We start from the raw sequence: 24,304 nt of genomic DNA on the forward strand, positions 1-24,304 counted from the left end.
TAGTTACTTTTAAGACTTTTAAGTTTTTAAAACGTCAACATACAAATTGATTAATTATGAATCAAGTCGTTCATCATGCGTGGTAAAATAACGTATAGATTTGAATTGTGTAGACTTGTATCTTAACCTTCACAAAAATACTCTCGGTATGTTCCACCTTTACCATTGAATAATGATTTAAAATTAGGCAGGCAAGCATTGTGACCTTTTATCCCACACGTGACGGTATTTGCACTTCCATACAATTTGTGTTCCAGATACCCCATACCATAATACGTTATGAGAGTCTGAAAGACATTTCTAGGGTAACGCACCCAGACACCATTCGTTTTCATTCTAATGTATCCTGGCGATGGATCCTTTCTAGGAAAAATTGTTGCCAAACCACCAGAAACATCGCCGATTTCTTTAGGAGTACAAAAGACGTGGACAGCATGGCTTGCCTTATGTTCTCGCAAGATATAGCCTTTCTTAGTAACCCATGGTTGCAATAAATTCATTAGTTTAGGTGCATCTATACCATACACATTAATATCTAGGTCACCAGCCTCCCACGGTAAAATTGAGTGCATTTTCACGGCTCCTAAAGAAATTCCTCCCTCGAACTCGTAACTTATATTGTGCTCTTCAAAGAAATTGCTAACTTCCTTTAATGAAACTTTCAAATATTCCAGTAAAAAGGGGTAGGTATATAATCCCAGGAAAGCCCAGTGTCCATTATTTAGCATCAGTTGGTGGGCATTTCTTTCGATACACAGGGCCTTTCCACTTAGAGGACTGGTTGGACTGCACAAATCCATAATGTTCCCGTCTTCATCCTTCAAAATGAAGATCTTGTGTTTAACTGCAAATGGAACTAAATCTTTGGTTATGTCATGTGACTGCCATTTATCATACATACTCATGAATCCGTCGGCCAACAACATGAAACTTGGCCTGGTGGCCACGACAACATTTGCAGTTTTTGCTCGAATAAAAAAATCCTTTATTACCAACATGTCAGACATATTTTCATCAAATCCATTTTGCACTTTTTTTACGCTTTGCTTTCTTCCCATGAAAGACGCAGACGTTCCATCACAAATCATAATATGATCAAGCGACCTTTTGTACTCGTAGGTTTCAAAGAATGTCCATTTACAAAATTTAAAACGTTGACAAGTAATATGCAACTTATCGCCTGATAAATACGATCCTCCAATAAAATCTATCTCTGGATAGCGCTCTAAAGCATCCCACAGGGTAGCTAATCCTTCATTTTCTTTAGCTGAGAGTGACACATCGGGTTCCAAAACCATAAAATACTCAGTTTTAATATCTTTAATCATGCGATTCAGCGACGTCGCAATGTTATTGGACTTATCATCCCATTTGATAGGCGACGAAGGGAAGAAACGCTTGATTTTTTCGAGCTGCGTTTCAAATACTAAGCTCTGATCTGAACGCTTTAGCAACAAAATTGTGACTTTTGAAGGCAAAAAGCCTCGTGGATTTTTGTTGGTGATGACTGCGTTATTAAAAGACGCATTGTTGCTTCTTCCACAAAAAGCCGTCATTTCGATGGCTGTTTTCAATTGCGAGTTCTCATGAGTTAGGAGATTTATCCTTTCGAACAGAATAACCACTGCAACTGCTAAGCAAATGATTACAAATATCATAGCCAATTTAGCCATTCGGTGGCGTATTATTTTAGCCAAGAACATTATCTTTCGTTTCTCTTCACAATCTGACAACTCAATTTGACAAAATATCCAATTAAATCGGTACCTATGTGAGACAGATACGTGATATATACCCGTACGTGTCGCATCGACGGTATATTGGGACTTTGTTACTTTGTGACTTTCTTACTTTCCTTAGCCACGCCTCACTTCACTAGCAATAAAATGTATGAATACATTAAGTTTGAAACCATAGGCAACAAACGCCAAGCTTAGTGGAATTTTAATTTCCCTAAACAAATACTGGCTGTGCTTGTATTATAACTATATTAATCCCATTTCGATTTCCCTGTAAAAATGCTTAACCTTAGTCAGGTTTTTATGACATATTTCCACGAGGATTTGGCTAAGAAGGATCCTTAACCTGATCCCAACCAAATCTATATTCCAGTTGGGTTGAGATGCGGATTCCTTGTGCTCGATTTAGTTAAAGATATATAAGGTCACAATTTTAAAGTCAATTCTCCAGTCCCGTCTAAGCATCTGTTATGCTCCTAATAACAGCAGTGACTACACGGATGCGATCATGCGGACAATATCGTATATGTTAAGAACTATAGCTGTTCACAATTGCAATGCTCTTTTTTTTACAGGTGCACTTCGAAACACGAAACAGGTGTACCGCCTCAAAAAGATAAACTTTCCGTCAGTGTTGGATTGCTTGGGCTGTCTCGTGAGTTTCCTTGCAATTACATGAAATCAGTGAATGAACTTTGAAATTACTTGAAGTGTGCTTTTCCAGTCTTTTAAATTCAGTTTATAGCGGGTCTTGCCTAAAACTGATGACTATGTAAGCCTAAATTAATCTTGTCCGACATAACAATTTTTTTTTAAAAAACGTTTTTCAATGTGACATTGACTGTCCGAGCTGTCGTATTTAGATAAACTTTGCCGCGTCGTAGTCACCTGCAAAGTTTTAAGTTTACACACCTTGAATCCTAGTAACAAGTTCTCTGTAGGAAGCTGAACTGCTCTTGTATCAATTATTCATATTGTATATTTTGCGGGGTTGGGCATATATAAACATTTGGCCCTCGTCGACAAAAAAACGCGATAAAATTGTTGGTAAGTTTTTACTACAATATGACGAGTCGACGAAGGTTTCAAGTTGGGAACGTGTGACAATGTTATTGTTGATCGCGGTCGGTTAATTAATAGTCCGACACGTGCATAATTCTGACACGTATAACGTTGTCGGGTTGCACGGCCGGCTATAGTTGATCATAGGAAACCTACTCTGGTTGATCATAGAAAAAAATATTTATTGGGATTCCTATGAACAGAGTGGATAATAGATAATATTAATAGATAATATCTATTGTCTTCTCTGTGCCTCAACCGGCGTTATAAAAAGGTGTGCACAAGTTCACAACCCACATAATCATGAGATAATAATTGCGATTTCTTTAATATGTGACCGAAATAGATTCTCACCTTAACAGTGATCCGTGAATGTATGTGTTAAGATGCACCAAATCTAGTAAATCTACGACGCGAAAGTGAAGTAACGCTGTCTTCATTTCCACAGTTTTACAACAGGAATAAAAATCATGGACTTCTTTTGGTAAACAAGGTTAGAGCTGTATGTAAAACTTATTAAAACTGGTTTTCTAACAATTCCGGCTGATTTCATGTCACGTCCGCGTCGTAGATTTGGTGCAACTTAATAAGGCAGTGAACTGAAATAATTTGAAACCAAGATGGCGGAATACGAAGCTTTTCTTGTAGGTATGATCCAGGCCTCCACGCGGAAATTTCGTAGGTAAAATGGCGGCAATTATGATTTTACCTTGGAGATTTCTGTGCCAGATGCATGCCTGGTTCATACCTACAATGTTCCACAGCATACCTTCATGTTCCGCCATCTTGGCTTCATTCATTAATGAGTTCCAGTGTTTTGAGTTCACTGTCTTAAGGTCCCTACTCAGGCTACTCTCGTCATGTTACGCGCACGAAATATTTTCCCTTTAAACCAGTCCCAAACCGCCACCCTTTCCTAACCGCAAAACGGAAATTACGAAATCCATAACATAACGATATATCGTGAATCGCCCATGGATGATTTAATAGCTTAAGTGCTGCTCGTAAAATGCAAAAAGCAATTTTTGTGTACAAAGTTATGTGAACAATTTTACGCCGTTCCTTCATATTGATAGCCCTTCTTTTCTCACTCATCAGTTTGTTAAAACTAGCCAAGTTTGATGCGAGTTAAAGGATGACAAATTTAGTTGGCGATTTTTCAGTGCCTTTGGGTCTATCCTTGGTGTGAACGATATGTATCGTCACTTGGACATGAGGGATTCGGAACCCAGGTGTGTAAACCTTCAACCTTGATTGACCCTAGGATACGTAGCTATTAAGTCAACATAACGTCAGACCTAGGCTGCCTTTACCGAAAAATAAAGAGTCAACAGCTAGGCTTTTTATTGTAACTGGAAAATTTGAAGGGATTAGGGAACTAAAAGAACATGATCGGCCACAGGCGTACGGGACGGATTGGGGCTTGGAAAGGCAGCCCCCCCCAAAAAAAATCCTCAGTTTAATCTGGAAAAGGTTGCGTAATTTTTTAGTTGAATTCCACTGAAATTCCTGCAGTTTTTACTGAATTTAGTTATAAGTTCAGACAGTTGGACTCGTGAGTTGGGTAGTCACGGTTATTGAAATTATTCACCTCCGTTCCTAACTGAAATCTACAGTAAAAGATCAAATTGTCCAGTCCAGTCATAGTCATGAAAAAAAAAACACAATCCATTTTATCACTGTTACAATGCAATTCATTACTGTTACTATACGTTTGAGATCTAGACGAATCAAAAGGTTTGGGACTTCAATTATAGACCTTAACTAGATATAGCACTCTCGTTGATCTTGCATTTTTTTACTGAATCCTTTGCACACTTAACTTGGACTCTTTGGGAAAATAGCAATTCGAATTCAATGTTATTCCATGATCATATTATTCCCTAAAAACCAAGTGTTTTAATATTTTACCCAAGATCTTGCCATGGATCGTTAATGGACCCGGCTTTTTGCATAATAGACCAACGTTTAGGCAACAGAAGGGGAATTTCCGAAAAGTGCATACTAAATTTACTAAAATTACCAAGTTTGGCTGCAAAATATTGTAAAGTACGGAAAATAAAGCTATGCGAATTTGGCAATTTTGTATACTTTTTTCCCACGGCTGGAAGTACTATTGTGTAACTAAATTAGTTAAACGCTTCTGGCCGTAGTAAGAAAATACACAAAATTGGCTACTTTGCATCGCTATATCTTCCGTAATACTTGACATTCTGCGGCCAAACTTGCGTATTATATTAATTTCCTAGAACGATAATTGGGCGGGGGGTGTTTAATCATATATTCAATTCTGTCCGACGGATTTTTTTGTATGTGCAATAACTTAGCAGTTGTGTAAAGTTGGGCAGAAGTGAATATATATATATATGAATAAATAATTGTCGTTCTAGTTTCCGTTCTGGCCTCTTAGCCTGATATTGGCAGATTTACTCAAGCACCTTTGTGAGAATTCTAATTTGGGTGGAGATAAATTAGGTTCTAGTTGTATTGTTGTATAATATCCGGGTAAGTCGCAAATACAGTAATAAATATGATTAAGTTGAGATAGTGAAGATTGCAGGCCACAATAACACTTCAGTTTTCACAGAAATATTCTCGGTACGTTCCACCTTTACCATTAAAAATTGATTTGAAATTGGGCAGGCAAGCATTGTGACCATTTATGCTACATGCGACGGTATTTTGACTTGCATATAGTTTGTGCTCCAGATATCCCATACCATAATACTTTATGATGCTCTGGAAAATATTTCTAGGGTAACGCACCCAGACACCATTCGTTTTCATTCTAATATATGCTGGCGGTGGATCCTTAGTAGGAAAAATTGTTGCCAAACCACCAGAAACATCGCCGACTGTTTTAGGGGTACAAAAGACGTGGACAGCATGGCTTGCCTTATGTTCTCGCAAGACATAGCCTTTCTTGGAAACCCATGGTTGCAATAAATTCATTAATTGTGGTACATCCATACCATACACATGAATATCCAGGTCACCAGCCTCCCACGGTAAAATTGAATGCATTTTCACGGCTCCTAAAGAAACTCCTCCGTCGAACTCGTAACTTATATTGTGCTCTTCAAAGAAATTGGTAACCTCCTTTAATGTTACTTTTAGATATTCCAGTAGAAAAGGGTAGGTATATAATCCCTGGTAGGCCCAGTGTCCATTATTTAGCATCAGTTGGTGGGCATTTCTTTCAATACACAGGGACTTTCCACTTAGAGGACTGGTTGGACTGCACAAATCCATAATGTTCCCGTCTTCATCCTTCAAAATGAAGATCTTGTGTTTAACTGCAAATGGAACTAAGTCTTTGGTTATGTCATGTGACTGCCATTTATCATACATAGTCTTGAATCCGTCGGCCAACAACATGAAACTTGGTCTGGTGGCCACGACAACATTTGCAGTTTTTGCTCGAATAAAAAAATCCTTTATTACCAACATGTCAGACATATTTTCATCAAATCCATTTTGCACTTTTTTTACGCTTTGCTTTCTTCCCATGAAAGACGCAGACGTTCCATCACAAATCATAATATGATCAAGTGACCTTTTGTACTCGTAGGTTTCAAAGAATGTCCATTTACAAAATTTAAAACGTTGACAAGTAATATGCAACTTATCGCCTGATAAATACGATCCTCCAATGAAATCTATCTCTGGATAGCGCTCTAAAGCATCCCACAGGGTAGCTAATCCTTCATTTTCTTTAGCTGAGAGTGACACATCGGGTTCCAAAACCATAAAATACTCAGTTTTAATATCTTTAATCATGCGATTCAGCGACGTCGCAATGTTATTGGACTTTTTTTCCAATTTGATCGGCGACGAAGGAAACAAACGCTTGATTTTCTTAAGTTTTGTCTCCAACAGCAAAGGTACACTTTGGTTCGAGCGCTTCAAGACCAAAATTGTGACTTCTGAGGGCAAAAATTCTCGTGGACTTTCATTCGTGACAGAGGAGTCGGAACTACTATTATTAGAAATATTGGTCCTTTCCATGATCATTTTGATGGTTGTTTTCAGTTCCGAGTTCTCGCGAAACAGGAAGTTTATCCTAATTAATAGAAAAAGCTGTATTGCGGCTACGCAAATGAGTATAACAGACTTTCGCTGGCGTATCATTTTGTTTATAAAAAGAGTTTGTCCATGCCAACGGATGACGGATACATTATAGGCCTGATTGTCAATAGTCATCGGCAGTCAACGGTTATCACTGGAGAACAAAGTGTTTTATAATTTGAGAATTGTGACATTGAATAAATTTTCTTCGTCACCGACCGCCAACAACACGCAATCACGCAACCTGTAACCTATCGTACACTAGAACGGGAAAGACAAGCAGGTTATTTCCGCGATACTGATAGCAAGCTATGTACAAATGTGCACATGTTTATTATCTGTTTTGATGGAGCCGATATTTGCTTTCTTTGCTGGCTATCTATCAGGGATGTGGCTGTCTCATTGTGTTTCAAGTTCTTCGTGTTTTTTTCATCAATGCTTCAGCACTTCCCTTATAAAAATGTATTATTATGTATAATAATAATTAATTCGACAATTTAATTTCCTTTTTAAATAAGATGAAATTTGCAAATTTAACGACGTAATAACAATACCATTTTATTATTCACTAGCTTTCAAATGCGTATACAAAACGCAACTATAATTTATAAAGCCTGTTTTCCACTAGGCGGAACTTTGCGCGCGGAGCGGAATTTTTCTTTGTCTTGCTCACATTAGTTCTGCATGAAAGCGAGAGGACAATGAAAAATTCTGCTTTGCGCGCAAAATTCCGCGTAGTGGAAAACAGGCCTAACTGAGGTTTGCGCCATGAGGTTTGCCCATGTTTCCTCAACCTCGTACCCAGGGTCTTTCGTACTTTCGTGGGGGCACAGTGGGGGGGGGGGGGAGAACGAGTATAGCCAGGTCATCAAACCCAACGAATACCTTTCTAAAGGTTCTAATGCATGATTGGCTGTGTATATATACCTTATATGTAAAATTAAATATTTACAAATAATGTGACCGGAGACACATTGCCGGGAAAAAGCTTTTCTTAAAACGCTCCGTCTTGCAAGGAAACAGTGTTAGACTATTACCATACCTTAAATGATGTTCGTCAGCCCGTGACGGTGGTATTAGGTAATTAATAATTAAGGCGTCAATCAGGCTGTGTCTTTCTATCAAAAGTTTTTTTAAACAAAGAGCATCACCGCCATCACGTCTTGCACTAATGCACTTAATGTCAAACATTTGGCTTGATCTATAGAGCTGCATCATAACTTAATGTGGGATAGATTGCATTGTCCGCTTTTTGACCTAATTTTGTTTGACAAATTGATGATTAAAGAAGGCCCGTTTACACTTGCGATTTTTGTTGCGATTTCATGTGCGATTTTCCTCTTTTGACAGATGTGAACGAGTGAATTAGTTATAAAAGACGGACAACAGTACTCGAGTAAGGATCTAATGAGTGCAAAATACTACTCTTAAATCCCAATTTACTCCCAAATCGATCAGTTTTTTTATAACAATATTGTGGTCTATCCTGTCGAAAGCTTTGCTAAAGTCCAAAAACCAAGCTCTCAGATAGAGACCTGGATTGTCCATTTTAGAGAGCCAGTTGTGGACAAGATCTAGAAGACAAACTTCTAGATGCTTACTAAATGCATCGCACTCATTTCAGGACCGGTCGGACTTTTCGCTGTAACATTTAGTCACGAATAATCTGTTTGGTAAAACGTCCATACGACCATAGCCTGCAGCTACACTTCACTCGTAACATAAGCTGAGTTTTAAATATTGCTCTCTGCTTTAGACCAACTCTCAACTTCTAACTTCAGTTTTAGCCACATGCAGGGTTGCACCGAGCAAGGCACTTTTCAGTGGATATTTTAGAGCGTTCAATTGTCGGACAAAGCATACTATCTGGAGATAAGAAGATTCAACTTAAAAATAAGTAAATAGCCGTAGTTTACGTCGGTTTATTATCGCTTAATTCCAGTCCAAACAAAAATCATTGACTGTCTTGGATTAAAAAACCGACCAACACAATTTTCAGCATTTACCGACAGTTTTGCGAAAAGTAGGCCGTGTCACAAAACTCTTCTCGGTACTACCCTGTGTTAAAATTATCCGGTATTTTAAACTACTAAATATTAACGCAAAAACGCACAAGTTGTAACAAGTTTGCAACAAGTTGTTACAAGTCTGTTCACAAGCTTGCAACAAGATTTCTTCTCCAATTTGTTTTAACAAGTTTGACACAAGCTGTTAACAACTTGTAGCAAGTCCAATGGCATTATCAGACTTGTTTCAAGATTGTTCTGACAAGTCCGATACATGCAGCTATGATATAACAACGTCAACGTTGCCACAAACTTGGATACACAAGATTGTAGCAATATTGTTAGTCCATGTTTGTACCAGACTTGTTGGAACAGCCTTGTAACAAGTCTTTTGATTCAACAAGTTTGTTACAACTTGTTAACAAGTCTTCTCGTGCCTGGGACAAGCAGCGCGAACACAACTTGTTGACGACTTGTTTGCAGAGATACGCCCTGACTCTTCCAGGTCTGTTGTTCTTGGTGTTGAAAAGTAACATTGTAACTCAAACTTATCATAATAAAAGCATTTTAAACGACTCTGTCATTTAAGAGAAATGGTGATACAAGCTTGAACATGCATTGACTAGTTTGGCCAAAGGACCCAGCAGAATTGACCATAACGAAAAAGATGGCAGCATGTACATTTTACCACAATGCACTGCGAGCATCAAGCATAAATGACTAAAGGCCCACACAGACCGGACGCGACCCCTATTTGGCAACGCGGCGCGATTTTTCATTTTCCAAAATCAAATAGATTTTAAACTATTATTATATTCTTGTAGATTATTTAACGATAATACATTTTAACTGCCCTGGCGTCCATAGATTCCAAATTTTGCTTCCAGAAATTAATTTATGTGCTTCTGAAAACTGAAAATTCGCGTCGCGTTGCCGCATCGCGTCCGGTCTGTGTCGACCTTAACAAAGCATGAGAAGAAAATCACGTAATGATGTGAAACTTTAAAACAACAAAGAAAATAACCTCCTTTCTTATATCTGTCCTTCAAAAAAACTTCAATTCGCCCTTTTAAACGATTTCTGACCGCAGTGCATTCTGGTAAAATGACCATTCCCCATCTTTTTCGTTATTGTGAATTCCCTTAATTAACGATAGACCTTTTCGGTATACGTCACAACATTTTACCATCACGTTTTAAATTTAGAACCACCCTAAATGAGATGGATTTCAATTTTCAAGTTTTACTCTCACGAGCTACGTGCAAAGATGCAAAACATCCTTCTTTAACACATGCATAAAATTTTTTTGTCTTGACCAATAAATGTGGAAATAAGCCATAACACGAGAACGAGGCCCAGGGGACTCTCAGTCAGGGGAAGCTCAGTTTGCGCGTTATGGCTTATTTCAATACTTATCAGTCAAAATGAAAAAATGTGTTTCATGCACGGGTTATAGAAGGATGTTTTGCATCTTTGCACATAGCTTGTTAGAGTAAAACTTGAAACCCATCTCATTAAAGGTGGTTCTAAATTTAAAACGATGTTGTGATGTAATTACCAACAAGGTCTATTGCATGAAAATTTTAGATAATCCCATTTCTTTTAATTGCATGATTTGTAAAGCCACCCTCCCTATCAGGGTCCTTCGCCCCTGTGTCGAGGAATTTGTGGCACCACCCCTGGCAAATTTTGCTTGGCATGGCTAGAAATAGCAATAAACTATAGTATATAAACATGCATAGTGTGTGATCATCCCCAGCTCTTGTGTAATTAGATGGAATTTTAAGCAGGAAAGTCGGTCCGGAAACCCGATTATTGGGGACAACCAATGTCGATCTGAGAAATTATTTTGTGCTTTTGCCTGGAATAAATAATGCATGATGAAACTTGTGGCTAACACACTATGTACTACAACTTTAAAATGTTAGAACATGTACAATAGATATGTACAGTGAAAAGATATAAATGTTTCGTTAGGGGCCACTTGTTATTAGTTGTATAATATCCAGGTAACAAATACAATAAGAAATATGCTTGAAAAAGGATGATCAACTTTAATAATTTGCAAAAACATTAAGGCACTAATACTTCAGTTTTCACAGAAATATTCTTGGTAAGTTCCACCTTTACCATTAAAAATCGATTTAAAATTAGGCAAGCAAGCATTGTGACCTTTCATCTTACATTCAATGGCATTTTTCGTTCTATAGAGTTTATGTTCTAGATAGCTTATCCCATAACGCTTCATGATAACCTGAAAAACATTCCTGGGATAACGAACCCATATACCATTTGTTTTTATTCTAATATATTCAGGAGGAGGGTCATTGGTAGGAAACATTGTTGCCAATCCACCTGAAACATCACCAATTTCTTTAGGTGTACAAAAGACATGGACAGCATTAGTTTCTACATGTTCCCTCATTACATAGCCTTTCTTAGAAACCCATGGCTGTAACAAATTTAGTAGTTGTGGTACATCCATGCCGTACACATTGAGATCAATGTCACCAGCCTCCCATGGTAAAATTGAGTGCATTTTCACTGCTCCTAAAGAGACTCCTCCAAAAAAATCATAGTTGACATTGTGCTCTTCCAGGAAATTGGTCACTTCTCTCAGTGAAACTTTCAGATAATCCAGTAAAAAAGGGTAGGTATACAATCCTTGGTAGGCCCAGTGCTTATTATCAAGCATTAGTTGGTGGGCATTTTTTTCAATACACAGATCCTTTCCACTTAAAGGACTTGTTGAACTACACAAATCCACAAGGTTGCCCTCTTCATCCTTGAAAATAAAGACCTTATGTTTAACTGCAAATGGAACCAAATCTTTGGTTATGTCATGCGACTGCCATTTATCATACATACTCTTGAATCCGTCGGCCAACAACATGAAACTTGGCCTGGTGGCCACGACAACATTTGCAGTTTTTGCTCGAATAAAAAAATCCTTTATTACCAACATGTCAGACATATTTTCATCAAATCCATTTTGCACTTTTTTTACGCTTTGCTTTCTCCCCACAAAAGATGCAGACGTTCCATCACAAATCATAATATGATCAAGCGACCTTTTGTATTGGTAGGTTTCAACGAATGTCCATTTACAAAATTTAAAACGTTGACAAGTAATGTGCAACTTATCGCCTGATAAATACGATCCTCCAATGAAATCTATCTCTGGATAGCGCTCTAAAGCATCCCACAGGGTAGCTAATCCTTCATTTTCTTTATCTGAGAGTGACACGTCGGGTTCCAAAACCATAAAATACTCAGTTTTAATATCTTTAATCATGCGATTCAGCGACGTTGCAATGTTATTTGACTTATCATCCCATTTAATAGGCGACGAAGGATACAAACGCTTGATTTTCTTAAGTTTTGTCTCAAACCGTACACCTTTTTCGTTCGCACGCTTCAACAGCATAATTGTGACTTCTGAGGGCAAAAATTCTCGCGGACTTTCATTCGTGTTGATGGCGTCGAAAATATTATTATTATTAACGTTGGTCCTTTCCTCTGTCCTTTCCAACACTTTGATGGTTGTTTTCAGATGCGAGTTCTCGTGGACTAGGATATTTATCCTAATTAACAGAAAAAGCACTATTACGGCTAGGCAAATGAGTACGAGAAACATTCGGTTGCGTATCATTTTGTGCACAAAAAATTTGTCCAAGCTCTATAGTAATTATATGTATTTGAGAAATTATAGAACGGTTCGCACTCGCAATGTGAACTGTGAAATGTACTCAACGTACCAGTGGGGTGGTATGACCAGTGAACCCTACCGTCCCTACGGGCCTACGGCTAAATGACTGTGTTTTCATATGTGGCCAGGCACAGAGTGGAATGCCTTTCCTTCGTATTTGGGTTGGTATTTATCACAATATTAATATATACTGGGTTTCTTCTTTAAAATCCCAAACCTTTCTCCTGCAAACCTTCTGCAGACCTAGGTACCTGGGGCAAGTTGACTCGTTTGGAGCAAGAACAAAAGCTTCTGTTGGTGGTCTACGCTCCCCCCCCCGCCCTCTTGCCTGATATCGATAGAAGATCTGTAATTTCAATGTTTTGAGTTCTGACCAATCAAAAACAATCAAAAACTGTTTATACTGTGAATTTGCATATGCGCATCGTTTGAATTTGAACAGTCATCAGTGTTTCAGCAAAGAGTAAATATATATTTACTCTTTGGTTCGAGACTTCGAGTTTATGATATATTATAAATATATTATATTGTTGGGTTAATACTGCTTTGCAGTTTACATCGAATCATCAATTCTCCTTGGAATTTTATTAATAGGTAAACAAGATTTCAGTGATCATGTTCACGTAAAATTCAAGATTTTGTATTCATCAACTGCATTTTGTTGAATAGATGGATAGAAATGTGAATAGACCGAAGCATTGGCAGTCAAATGCAAGAAGAAAGAATTTGGCGGAGAAGAAAGCATTTGCTGAAACAAATAAAATGCCATCATATCAAAACAAATCTTTGGATATGAGGTAAACATACATTTACTAGTGTATTTCCCAGTATTTCCTTATATCTTTAATTTTAAATGTACTTTGATAATATAAAAGAATTCAATTGCAAAAGAAAATGCAATTTTATACACTGTGCATGCCTTGTTCATACAGTAAGTGGTTGTATGAGTTATTCTAACATCAGGGCAACATTTGTGCTTAGAGCACATAGATTTTTAGTATATTAGATATGATTTGCAAACATTATCTTCTTGTATCAATCCAATTGATCTTTAGAATTATAATGTTGATGTCTAGGTGGTGCTTAGGTTTTGCACTTTGGAAGTGGCCCTTGAATTATTTGATTCAAAAATTATTTGTAGTTGTAGTTTATTTGGTTAGGAATATATGTTATATTTATCATAATTATACAAATTGCTATGTTTCCTATTTAGTGTAAGACTTCAGCTTTGGAAAACAGAAAAGATCAGGTACCTATTAACCTACATATATATATTAATTGCCCTCTTCATCCTTAAAAATAAAATCCTTATGTTTTTGTGACTGCAAATTTATGAAACCAAAAGTTTTGGTTATATCATGTGACTCACACATGAACTTTTGCATGCCTGTGTAATTAAAAACGAATTACAGTTTTGTTATTAACACTAGATTTTTGTTACGTAGGAAGGAACAGTCATCTAAAGAGAAGAAAAAGCTTAAACAAACAAATTCAAAGACCATATTATATTATACCGGAAGCAAAAGTAACATTCCGTTAACCAAAACAACCAAATTTTTAAACAAGAAGTTTAAAACACCGCTGAAGGAATATCAGTCGCCTTCAATTAAAGATACTTACAAGGATGTCAGGCTTGACATGAGGTTCGAATCTTTTAAAACAAATTTTTTAGACAAAGTCCGACAGCAGATCTTTAAAGACTTAATTACTATTAGTCTGATGTTAGGCTGATGCTTGACAGGTCTATAGAGACAAAACTATACTTGCTAATCTGTCAGGCTGATAACAATATTGGTGCTCGCTATTGTGCTCAAATAAACACATCTTATGATTTTGAATGTAGGACTCGCCTTGAATTATGGTGGAAAGAAAAAGGGTAAGATTTAAAATCATTCTTGCTAAGTTAGTTATATACTGAATTAATCTCAATATTTTACTTTCAGCAAAACTCCACAAACACCAACCTTATCGAATCAAGGTTTCCCGTGCAAGCACCCAGTTGGGGCTAGCCCAAACCAAAGACGAAAAACATGGTGCCATAATGAAATGCCCAGGTCAAAATCTGTTCAAAATCGAAAATCTCTTCATAGACAAAGTGGTATTTTTAAGCATGGTGAATTGTCTGGCAAACAGACAAGGAAAAGTTGTTCTTTTATTCTTCAAAACAAAGAAAATGAAACCAATGAAAATAATTCTAGTACTGATAGCTTTATGTGGTGCTCAGACAAAGTTTCTCTAGCTGCTGACGAAGAGAAAGATCTAATCAAGACTTTAGAAAGGTGTTATGAAATGTTTAAAGAGGTACATATAAAATTGTATTTATTGTATATATATATTTCTCAACTTTTTTTAACTTTACTCTATTAAATAACAGTAAATTTGTAATTTTGTAAAATTATTCATCTTTCTAAAAACTTGCTTACTATAGGTACAAATACAATTTACCACTTTTAACTTTTATGCTGGCTTTTGAGCCTTTTCTGTCTCAATCAGCACCAACTTTGTGAAACTCAATGTTGTCTTACCAGATGTAACTGGCACAATTTAGATAATTAAAAAAACTTCTCAAGACCTATCTTTTTAATTGTTTTAAATAGTCTGCATTGTAATTATATTAATTTTAAATCAGTCTAGTCAGCACAATGCAATTAGTTAAATTTACTTAAATAATTTGTATCATTATTATTTAATAGCGCATTATATATGGCAATATAGACCATCTCTAGCTGATGGGTTTTGTATCATTAATTTACTAATTTATTCCCATAGAAGAATTTGACGCAGGAGGAAATAGCATTCAGACTTGATGATATTCAGCGGGAGCACCCAAATGCATTAAGACACGCACTCTATTGGATCTGCCGAGCAAAGCTGGCTGAGAACTTTGGAGATCATGAAAGAGTTGTTTGCAATATTGAACGGGCAACCGCTTTTTCAGCAGAGGTAGGGAATAATTATTTTTACATTATTTGCATGATTCGAAAGACTGGGTAATAATTAAATTAACCATAAATTCAAAGTTATTGAATAGTGTGTAGACTGAACCTCCTTGTGATGCCCTTCAGTCGAAACTAGACTTATGAGAAGCAACTAGTGCTTGTGGTTCAACAGCAAAAAAAATTTCATGCTGACGATAAACTCATGGACGGATTATCCGGGGATTGAGTCTCCCCCCCCCCCAACGAAAGCAAATAGTTTTAAAAATAAGGTCGTTCAAAAAACTGTAACATTCTGACATCAAAATTGGCTAAAATTTGAAGAAATAGCAAGGTGAGGATAAAATGTTGAAGGAACAAAGTACAAAAATAAAAAGCCTCAGGTGGCCGGACCATTCATCCCCAACTCCCAAATTCAATTTAACAATATTCAAAATTCATATGAACACATTTCAAAAAGTTTTAAATCTTAGTATTTCCGGGAGAGGGTGCACCCCAGGCAGCCCCTGAGTAGCTAATTTCTATCAGACTCTATTTATATAAAGTAGCCTGTTTGAAAACTCTTTATTTTTCCCTTGGTACTAAAAAATTCATTTAATTATATACATAGCCAAAACAAATAGTAGAAAAGTATTTTGCTGAGTACAAGTCAAAAGCACAGAGGGACAACGAAGGTATAGTTGGAATCTTTTTCAAACATTAACTCGTCCGTACCAGGCACACTTCACAACAGTATATATAAACACATATAGGTATTACCATCGATCTATTAGATCGGCTCAGTCAATTTGCATGCATCGCGTTACCGTTTGGCGAGAATTTCGTTTATTAGTTATTTATACCCGTTCTTATTAAATAACAGGAGCAGAAAGTCCCGCAAAAGAGAGACCATTTCGCACACCATACAGGACACCCTGTAGAGAATTATCTAAACTTGATGGAGAAGTCTTTAACTCTTCAGTTGTGAGGTTTTGTTTGATTGATTCCACTCCAAGGAGAAACAGGTAAACTATGGTATTGTGCTATAGCCAGGAATCCTAAAGGATGTCACAACTGTCTTTAAACAATTGTCTTCGAGCTAGATGTACTTTTTTATATATTTTTATTCTATTACTATTGATACTTTTATGTTATTATAACATTATTATACTTTTATTTTTATGCAAAAGAAAATCTGCGCCTGAAAAGCGTGTATTCACTCCTGTCCGCCGGACTACCCGTTGGGAACGTTGCGGTATTACACGTCCAAAGATGATTGAAGAGAAGAGAATAACCGTAGCGTCGTTGGGGGAACTGTCCAGTCCAATACGATCCACAATTGTGTTTAAACCAAACATGCTACTTCCTTGTCAACTGGATGAGGAGATGCTAATTGATCTTGAATAAAATAAAAAGAATTTTTTATACGCGGTAGGGAAGAATATTTGATGCGATGATTGTATCATGTTTCTAAGGTTAAGGTGTCGTTGGTGTATTTTCATTTTAGTATCACATCCTATGCACAGTCTGGGCGACGCGCATTTTTTTCCCGTAGACAGTCGGGCACATCTTTAATGGTCGGGCACATCCTCAACATCCAAACACCAAACGCTCACACTCTTATTAGGAGTTTGCAATTATCGAAAAATATTTAAAAAGTAAAAAAAATGAAACAAAGTGGTAATATGCCATGATATCCCAGACATCCCGCACTGGAGACCTCTACACTAAGTCATTTCAAAATTTACACTTAGAAGTTAGGTCTGGCTAGCTCAGGAAATATTTTTCTTCATTTGAAATGCCCAGGGGCAGTGAGCTGGCAAGGGGTTGCTGCATGCATGTATTTCCACTAATCCACTGACTTTACTATTAAAAAGCGCCTGGGTTCGAGGTTGGTTATAGCCTATGGGCACAGATATGGGTTATGTGCCTGGTAAAAATTTGATCAAAAAGGTTTGAAAAAGGACGGGAAAAGGATGTAATCGAACAGCAACTCTGCTGCCATCAAAAGTTAATTTTAGCCCTTAGAAACGTTGCTAACCAATCAACGCAACGTTTCAAACAATGGAACAACGCGTTTGAAAATTGAAATGCAAGCCGCAAGCTCAACTGCAAATGACGGTATAATGTACACGTAGTCTATTAACTTGATACCGTAGTAAAGTGACGCAAGAAGGATATATTTTAGTATCTTTGAACTCTGTCCTGAAAAGGCAGGTTGTGAGTTGCAGGAAGTGAGTGTCGTCATTGTTTGAGAGACTTCATTTAAATCGCATATATAGTGTTACTTTACTCTAGTACGAGGAGTTGTCACAAGGAGGGACATTGCTGAGCTAAATGGTGTTATAGAATACGTACCTCTCAGTAATTGAAATGTGTGTAAGTGTCACAATGATTATACTATTATTATCATTCTAAATGGGATCTATTTTGCAATATATAATATTCTGTGGCAACTTGTTCACTTTTAATATGGTATTATATGGTAGGCTAAGATTACTAGTATGCACTACTACTAGTAATATTTTTTACTCCAGTGATGTGTTCAGTTTAGAGTTTCGAAAGTCATGATCTAATTAAAAAGTCACACAGTTAGTTAAATTCTTAAACTATTCCAGTTTCAAATAATTATCACAGCTATTGCCTTATCAATTTGGAATAGATTAATTACAGTCTTGTCATTGTTTTACATGGTGTCAAAAGATGTTGCAAATGTTGCCTTAATTATTTGTAATCCAATTAAAAATTTGTAATTTTTCTATGATTGCTACTTTTATGGGGCATGCATTTGTCATTTTTGCGCACCTGAATGCGATTTCTCACTCCTCGCCTATTTTACACAACCTTTTGCACCTAAGTTCTCAGCCAAAATTGAGCCTAACACAGCAGTCCAGGCTTATACCTTTCAATTCCTATAGGAGTATCTAATTGAAAACACATGGCATGGAGATGCTATCAAGTCACACGACCCAGTCAAACTGACATTATCTGCAAGTGCTGATAACAAATATATTGTTGTGAAAGTAGATGCACCATTTTTCAATGATCCTGGAATACCAAATGCACCAGCTGGAGAACCATGTCCACAGCTTTGGGATTATGAAGGTTAATGCACATATAGTTTATCTGTATATGCTGGAAGGTTAAAAATGCTAAATTTTAAATATATTTTTGAACTAACTACATTAACAACAAAATGTTTGATAGTAAGAAATGATTTGTACATGTGGTAACAATTACAAATGACAATGATCTGAATGAAGCAACCATAATCACATTAACCATGCCATAATCTGCCTCTATTCATAATGATATAAATTAGTTTAGACAAATGTTTGATTGAATTATTTTTTTCATTGAATATATATTTTTTTCATACAAAACATTTAGAAATTACAACTAATGATTACCTAAAAGCTATAGTAATTCCAATACAAAATTCCCAATGAAGAAATTGCGATCATATATCAGTTTAATAGTAATCATATTCAATGGTTTTTTTATGAAGTGTAATTATAAAGTGTAATTATATGTCACATGCTCACACCCCTTTTCCAGGATAGAGACTTTTCCAGTATATTATATTTCCTAGTCATTTGCATTCAATCATACATTTTACAACAATGTACAGGTTGAAGAACGGGAAAAAGTTTTTTGTCCATATGTTCACGCACGTAAAAGTTTAAAACAATATAAATGATACTTATGGAATCAACGGTTGAATAGAAGCGTAGGGTTGGACTCTGTTGATGATTTGGTGTGTTTTTCTGGTATATAATTAATTATACAGCAACTTAGAAGGTTTTTAAGAATTAAGTTTTTACGTGCGTGTACGAGCGTGCGGCAAAAAACGTGATAGTGGAAAGCAACCCTTATATGCGCGATTTACTAAACTGATTACGCTCCTTCGTATAGAGTAATCATAGAAATAATTGACATTATAATTGTATTATTTCTATGAGAATAATTCACGCACACCAGCGCGTTGAAGTTCGATAACCTTTTTGAGACACCTTGTAGATAAGCGGAGTGTGCCAATTTAACCCAGGTGTGAAGATACAAATTATATTCTTTAACTTTTCCTTCATAATTATTTTTTCAAATATTAGTTGTTGAAATTTTCTTTCTTGGTGAGGATACAAAGTACTTAGAAGTTGAGCTGTGCCCGTAAGTTATTGGTTTTGTCATTACTATATGTTAAGGAACACCTTAGTTAATTATGCGGGTGTAGTGTACTGGGAATGGAATTATTTAAGCAAGTTTTTTCACCAGAATAAGTGACATTGCATGTTTTTATAGCAGTATATAGAACGGCTTTCTGGTGTGATTACTCTTTTGGAATTGCAGAGAGTCAGAGACCTAGGTTCATCATGCATTTATCAGACATGAATTCCGTAGTCAGTCAGACTCAGTCTACCTCCTACAGTCCCATTATCACATATGGGCGAGGATGTCTATGCAAATGTCACTTTTATCTCAAATAATTTTTCTACTACTTATATATAAGTTAATTGTAGAATTTAACAAAAAAGAAGGGCCAGAAATTACTTATAAACACCGCTTTTTCTAAATCGTATGCCTAATTTCTTTCTTCCAACCCAACACTGCATCTACAGGGTGTCCCCAAAAAAGTCCCCCCCCTATTGAAATGAAGCTTTTGTTGGAATTTGAATGCATGATAAACGCAGTAGTGTGTAAATAGCATAGTTATTAGGTGGAGGCATTCAAATAAAGCGTCTTGCTTTCAATAGGGTTTATCTTTAATATTAAAGCAATCAGATTCTAAAAAAGGCTTAATTTCAATGGAGGGAACATTTTTTTGGGACACCCTGTATATTTAACTTGTGACTTGTGTTTTATAGGCATGGTCAACATTTAGTTCTAATGTTAAAAGGGATAAAAAATATTATCAAGGTAAAACGGCGGCTTTTTGTACGTATGAATAATAAATAATAACCTAGTGTTTATTCCAATGCAAAATAAGTTGACAAATGAAACTTATGAACTGTATTAAAGTGTTGATAATAAATTTACATGGTCGTGTTACAAGACTTTATTGAAGCAATTTATCAAACAATGTGTGTGCATGTATGCATTTTTCGTCAAGTCCCACTCATGTTTTTTCTGTTCCTAGGACGAACTGGAACTCCAATATACTGTAGAGAAGAGTGAAAAAAGGTGGACTGGTGAGGCCAAGATACCTGTGGAGTACCTACCTCCTAATGTGACTTTGCTGAATGCCTATGCTATCCATGGTTCTGGAGAATCAAGGCAATATGAAGCTCTCTACCCTGCTAATAAAGAATTTGATCAACCAAACTTGTACGTAATCTGCTAATTTTTTTACGTTTTTCACTGCAATAATGCCATAGACCTAGCGCAATTTCTGCCAGCATCCTTACGGTTTTCTTTTCCTCTATGTTGCCATGTAGTCACAGATTACAGTTTTTCAAGCCATTCGAAGTAAACTCATTATTTCCGAACCTTGTTGCAAACTATGTCCAGTCACCTCATTGGGCTTAACAGAACAACTATCAAATATTTTAATGATGGAGTGATGAGAGCACAGTTCTAAGCGCATAACTTACTTAGATTGTACTAGTCATCTACTGACAATTCTGTATCAACGTAGCTGTAATATTTCTACTTTACAAAGTCGACCATTTGGAAAGTATAAATCCTCTTTTGTACTCTTCAGAATAACATTCACATCATTAGATGTGCAATGACTTATTTGCTGATTGTAATTGCCAGTTTTAAAATAACTGAAATCTTTCAACAAATCATCACAATTGAATTAAATATTAGAAATGTGCTATTTTTATATTTTTTAATTATGCGCTGCTTGATTCTAGCAAAAAAATTTTTTGGTCTGTATTTATTACTCATACTTATTTTTAGAATGTTATTACATAACTTTATGGTAACTAAAGTCAATCTCATATTCCCAGGTGCCCGGATTAGTCAAATGGAGTGGCATAACAAATGTTAAAAATTCAATCGATTTTGGTTGGACGGTCACATTAAGTGGCAATATCCCAGGCGTCCGCATGTTTTCTAATTCAAAATTCATCCTGACATTATATTTAACATCATGACACATGTTTGCAACTTCAAACACTGTGCTTACCCCATAGTCCCGGGATAAAATATAAAGACAGTGGTTGTGGCGATTATCTGTTTTTGTCATTTTCCCAAACACATTCCCATACTTTTTCCAGTTTGGGGTGATTTTGGGGTCCTTTTGGGGTCCTTTTGATTGAACCTGGCAGACACATAGGTCTCTGTCAATGTATGTTGAGCATGATCTATGTTTAACATTGTCAATCAAATGCTTTCTTTCATAGTTAACAAGTGCCATCTCCATTGCAGGATTATTGTCACCATGCCATTTGACATTGACTCGAAATAGCTCATTCCTTTGAACATAAATATCAATTTGAGTGATTATATACCCATTTTCAATTCGTTTCTGGCTAATGTTTGTTAACAGCAATCCCTTTAATCGTTCACATGTAACAAATGGGACCTCTTGGGAATTTTGGTTGGTATATTGGTTAGCAATAATGTTGTTGAGTTTGCCCAATGCAAACTCAGCAATAATGTAATGGCCTGTGTTTGGTTGTTGCTTTGAGTTCCAGCCATCACAAATACATAATGATGATGAGAGCAAATCAAGGTTAGCACAGTTCCTGCTAGAATCAATTTCATTGAACAGTCCATGATTGTACGAGTCATTTTTGTGATGTTCCACCTGCAACGATAATACCATATCATGAATATCAGAAATAGAAATTAGTTTCAATTGGTTGTTAACTAAGTTTTTTTTCTTCGACTCCCCAAGTCGCCAAGCAACATATGTTGGTAAAATCATAAATAAAAAAGGGTTGTACTTTTCATATTGACCTTCCATTGTTTGTACAGGAAACGTGTCAAAGGTATTGCCATGTCCAGATATTAAAATAGTGATTGTATTCTTGTCTGCAGCCATTTTTGTAACAAATGTTGCCAAAGAATTATCCAATAACTGAATTTTACGACCACTTTCCTCTTTTCCTAAGCTGATAGATGTGAATGAAAACACAGGAGTTGATGAAAGCTTATTATTGACATGATTCAGTGATTCCACAACATAGTCAAAAAGGTAATCATGATGGTATCTTCCGTTCATACAAATCTCACTTGTTAATGTATTTTCTTTATTGTTTACATCATTCCTAAGACAACTTGAATGTGTTAGACCAAATGAGTCTATGCTTTCTGATTTCAATTTAATTTTCAACTTATTCAAGTCATTTTGGATTTTTGAATTATGGACTCCAAAGTACCAACTAACACCCACATCAGATTTCCAACACTCGTCTTCTTGCCAGAGGATCTGATAACCAGCCTTCTTAAAAAAGCTTAGCATTGTTTTTTCTGTTGTATTTTGAAAAGTGTTACTTTTTCCCTTTAGAAATCCTGAGAGAGTTTCTTTAGGTGTTGTTCTCAATGCTTGATACAGCTCAAAGTCTAAAACATTTGAAGATGACTTTGGATTAAGGTTCACATTGCGAAATGCTGCTATTGTTTTTGGTAGGGACCTGTAAAGGTGTCTTCTTGAAACTGCATCCAAGAATATAATATTCACATTGACATTGATGTCTTTTTTACTAACATGCGAGATGTTGGTAGGACTAGCAAGTGGAACTGAGACCAATTGGGTGGGTTGGTTTGCAATACCAGTATTGAAGTTAATGTTACCACTGCACTTAAGGTAGAAGAATGGGAACATTTGATCTAGATTTTTAAGCACAAATTCTTGGATAAATTTCTCAAGTTTGCTGGAATTGACATCCTCCCATTGAATTTGACCAGTCTCTTTGATCAGTGAACCAACTTTTACAATTTTCCCACAGGGATTGTGTTCACAGCTGACTTGAAAGGATTTAAAGGAGCCACTTACAGCACAAATTTTTACACTTATACTTTCTGCGCATTTCGTATCAGCTGGATTGTTCCCAGGGTACAAATATTTCTCTGCAAGAAGCTCAAGGCCATCGCTTTGTGTAAATCGGCAAACTGATGGTTTTCCTTCTGGCTTTGGCTTACCAATTTCAAACGTTAACACACGCTTTTGTTTTATAGGGACTAACTTCTGAATAAAGTGTTTCATCGATGAATTGACTGTTAATTTTTTCAACGACACATTCTTGTCCCAACGTACACATAAATTGTAAAGGACGAAAAGAATGATGTTTATCAAAACGAAATAGCATATTGCCTTACGGCGAAGCCTGATTCGTGGCATTGTACAGTACCAACAATTAAACACCGTTTCCCACCCTTGGCGTTCTAGCGACTGCAGCTATACATTTTATTTCAAGGACACAATCTTGATATTGTTCACTCCATTTTCTTGATGAAAATCACCCAACAGCAGTACAAAATGATTTTTACAATATATTATTCAAACCAACAACGAGAAAATTCTTTTTGGAATATAGTACCCGTACCAGCAGCCTGTAAAACGAGAAAATATGTAATTTTCTCTTCTCTTGTGTACGTCCGGGTCAAAACGTCATGTTGGCAGAATTATAGTGAAGGATGACTTCCTTTCTCATTTTTTCCTTTTTCCTTTCTCATGTTTGACCGATCTGGCTATTTATTTCGACACCGATAGCAATGCTGATACTGATACTAATGTGAACGAAGTGATGATGAATTATGAAAGTTAAATGAATTTAAAAACGGTATACTCGACCATGGTCGAATATACGTATTAAATACCGAAAAATGGTATACTCGACCATTGTGGACGAATAT

The 24,304-nt window shown here is 36.3% G+C and overlaps 4 protein-coding genes across 7 annotated transcripts; 2 read left to right on the top strand and 2 right to left on the bottom strand.

Moving 5' to 3' along the window:
• Positions 1-10,956: 10,956 nt before the first annotated feature.
• Positions 10,957-12,723, bottom strand: LOC114524873. Of its 2 annotated transcripts, none has more exons than XM_028546080.1 (2): positions 12,634-12,723; positions 10,957-12,459 (listed from the first exon to the last, which is right to left on the bottom strand). In XM_028546080.1, the coding sequence occupies exon 2, from the start codon at positions 12,300-12,302 to the stop codon at positions 10,965-10,967; it is 1,338 nt and encodes a 445-aa protein (XP_028401881.1). In that variant the 5' UTR covers positions 12,303-12,459; positions 12,634-12,723; the 3' UTR covers positions 10,957-10,964. The 2 variants fall into 2 exon arrangements, with proteins under 2 accessions (XP_028401881.1, XP_028401882.1); XM_028546081.1 differs by lacking the exon at positions 12,634-12,723 and having other exon boundaries at positions 10,957-11,660; positions 11,744-12,606.
• Positions 12,724-13,016: 293 nt separating this feature from the next.
• Positions 13,017-16,952, top strand: LOC114524931 (cytoskeleton-associated protein 2-like). Of its 3 annotated transcripts, XM_028546162.1 has the most exons (11): positions 13,017-13,178; positions 13,254-13,381; positions 13,798-13,833; positions 14,030-14,227; positions 14,428-14,460; positions 14,528-14,578; positions 14,615-14,885; positions 15,354-15,527; positions 16,131-16,194; positions 16,383-16,524; positions 16,690-16,952. In XM_028546162.1, the coding sequence occupies exons 2-11, from the start codon at positions 13,254-13,256 to the stop codon at positions 16,904-16,906; spliced, it is 1,314 nt and encodes a 437-aa protein (XP_028401963.1). In that variant the 5' UTR covers positions 13,017-13,178; the 3' UTR covers positions 16,907-16,952. The 3 variants fall into 3 exon arrangements, with proteins under 3 accessions (XP_028401963.1, XP_028401961.1, XP_028401962.1); XM_028546160.1 differs by having other exon boundaries at positions 14,528-14,885; XM_028546161.1 differs by having other exon boundaries at positions 14,528-14,885; positions 15,357-15,527.
• Positions 16,953-17,633: 681 nt separating this feature from the next.
• LOC114524932 (UPF0462 protein C4orf33 homolog) lies at positions 17,634-21,304 on the top strand. The gene is made up of 6 exons (XM_028546163.1): positions 17,634-17,878; positions 18,418-18,604; positions 19,609-19,666; positions 20,362-20,413; positions 20,634-20,821; positions 20,932-21,304. Exons 1-6 carry the CDS (start codon positions 17,873-17,875, stop codon positions 21,020-21,022), a joined length of 582 nt encoding a protein of 193 aa, XP_028401964.1. The 5' UTR covers positions 17,634-17,872; the 3' UTR covers positions 21,023-21,304.
• A 607-nt stretch (positions 21,305-21,911) lies between these two features.
• LOC114524939 lies at positions 21,912-24,019 on the bottom strand. The gene is made up of 2 exons (XM_028546175.1): positions 22,393-24,019; positions 21,912-22,253 (listed from the first exon to the last, which is right to left on the bottom strand). The coding sequence occupies exons 1-2, from the start codon at positions 23,787-23,789 to the stop codon at positions 22,001-22,003; spliced, it is 1,650 nt and encodes a 549-aa protein (XP_028401976.1). The 5' UTR covers positions 23,790-24,019; the 3' UTR covers positions 21,912-22,000.
• Between the last annotated feature and the right edge of the window lie 285 nt (positions 24,020-24,304).

The sequence above is a fragment of the Dendronephthya gigantea genome, unplaced genomic scaffold, assembly GCF_004324835.1.
Source record: "Dendronephthya gigantea isolate DGI-Jeju-01 unplaced genomic scaffold, DenGig_1.0 000032F, whole genome shotgun sequence".
NCBI classification, from domain to species: Eukaryota; Metazoa; Cnidaria; class Anthozoa; order Malacalcyonacea; family Nephtheidae; genus Dendronephthya; species Dendronephthya gigantea.